Source organism: Anarrhichthys ocellatus, unplaced genomic scaffold (genome assembly GCF_004355925.1).
Source record: "Anarrhichthys ocellatus isolate YVR2014 unplaced genomic scaffold, GSC_Weel_1.0 scaffold106, whole genome shotgun sequence".
Classification (NCBI taxonomy): Eukaryota; Metazoa; Chordata; class Actinopteri; order Perciformes; family Anarhichadidae; genus Anarrhichthys; species Anarrhichthys ocellatus.
In genome coordinates this window covers 504,881-506,428 of record NW_022280136.1, presented here as the reverse complement: position 1 = coordinate 506,428, position 1,548 = coordinate 504,881, and the positions used below count along the sequence as shown (strand labels likewise).

Below are 1,548 nucleotides of genomic sequence, written 5' to 3'. Positions count from 1 at the left end.
AGAGTGAAACATTTCAAGGGGTCTGAATACTTTCCGTACCCACTGTGTATGTGTGTGTGTGTGTGTATGTATGTGTATGTGTGTATGTATGTGTATATATATATATATATATATATATATACATACATACATGGCAAACTTGAGTGCAATGGCGAGGTGTAAGGGGGAACCATCCAGGGTAAATAAAACCTGAAGCTGCTCCTCTTAATGTATGAGTTCTTCCTCCAGCCTAATGAAAATAAAGGCTCTACTTTGAACCTGGTGGCAGTAAGAACTACATCTAATACCCACAGATGTAGTGTTTGTGGAACCCTAAGTACCATTTATTTTGAAATGATTTGACATAGTTCTGAAAAAATACAACTTATAAGATATGTGACATATATGTATTTTTTTCCAAAGAAAAACACTGACATTGTGTATGTCCCCGGTCTCCCATATTTACATAACAGAAGCACACTGTAACTCTGACTCCACTGATCATTTTATGGAGATCTAGAGGCTCAATATTAAGACAGCATATTCCCAATGCTCCAAAAATATATATAAAAAGCAATGAAGATGGTTTAAGACACAGTGGAAACCTTTTCTCTGTGCGTAAATACTCGTGCGTAATTATTGGGTTTATGTTGGCTAGACATGAGCTCTTGCCATGCATCAGCCTCAGGGGGGGGGGGGGGGGAGGTGTTTTGGACAAAGATGGAGATGGTGTTCTTTGAATCGACCCGGCGTTAACAGCCAACACAGCGATCCGTTTGGTTTGTTGTTTGTTTTTAACTCACCGTCCTGCAGCGCTGCCTGCGCCTCCCTGCTGAACGCGCCGTGCTCTCTGTACGCCGAATGGAGGTACGGGTATTCTGCCTTGCCGACCGGGTAGGCGCCGCCGGCAGCCACCCCGTGTAAGTTGTAGTGGTGGTGGTGGTGGTGGTACGCGTACGGGTTCACGTGTTGCGCCGGGTACGGCTGCTGCTGCTGCTGCGCTGGGTAGAAATCCTGCGCGCCGTGGAGCACGCTTTGCCCGCTGTAGAAGCCCATGTCCGTGGATGAGGACTCCGGCAGGGTCGGGGAATCCTTGGTGGCCGAGATTGAGCTCCCAGCCATGATGGGGAGGGACGGCTTCTTCTCCTCGAAGACAGGTGAGGATTGCCCGTTCATTTTTATTTATTTATTTTATTTTATTATAAATGCGCGTGAGTTGTCGCTCTCTTAAATAAAGGAGCGCTCAGATGTCCTCTCAGTCCGGAGCTGGCGTTTCCCAAACTCCCCTTGACGCAGCAGCCCGGGCTGTCCACCGTGGCGGCGCCCAACCCAACTAGAGCTCCTAATTACAGGGCGCGCCGAGCCGAGCCGAGCCGGGCAGGACAGAGAGGGAGGAGGGGGGGTGTGTGGATGTTTCGTTCTCATTGGCTCTCGCCCGTCCTCTGCCTCGAGGGCCAAAGACGGCGCAGACTGTCGCCTGTCTGGCTACGGATCCTTCTCCCCGCAGAAACCTCCAGCAAAGCTCTCTCTCTCTCTCTCTCTCTCTCTCTCTCTCTCTCTCTCTCTCTC

General features: G+C 49.5%; 1 protein-coding gene across 1 annotated transcript in view; it reads right to left on the bottom strand.

The window, feature by feature from the left end:
* LOC116399242 (homeobox protein Dlx3b-like) overlaps positions 1–1,346 on the bottom strand; it is a 9,261-nt gene extending 7,915 nt beyond the window's left edge. Inside the window, exon 1 of the mRNA XM_031876245.1 lies at positions 783–1,346. Within this exon, the coding sequence (XP_031732105.1) occupies positions 783–1,155 (373 nt within the window). The 5' untranslated portion in view covers positions 1,156–1,346. The remainder of the gene's footprint in view (positions 1–782) is intronic.
* Between the last annotated feature and the right edge of the window lie 202 nt (positions 1,347–1,548).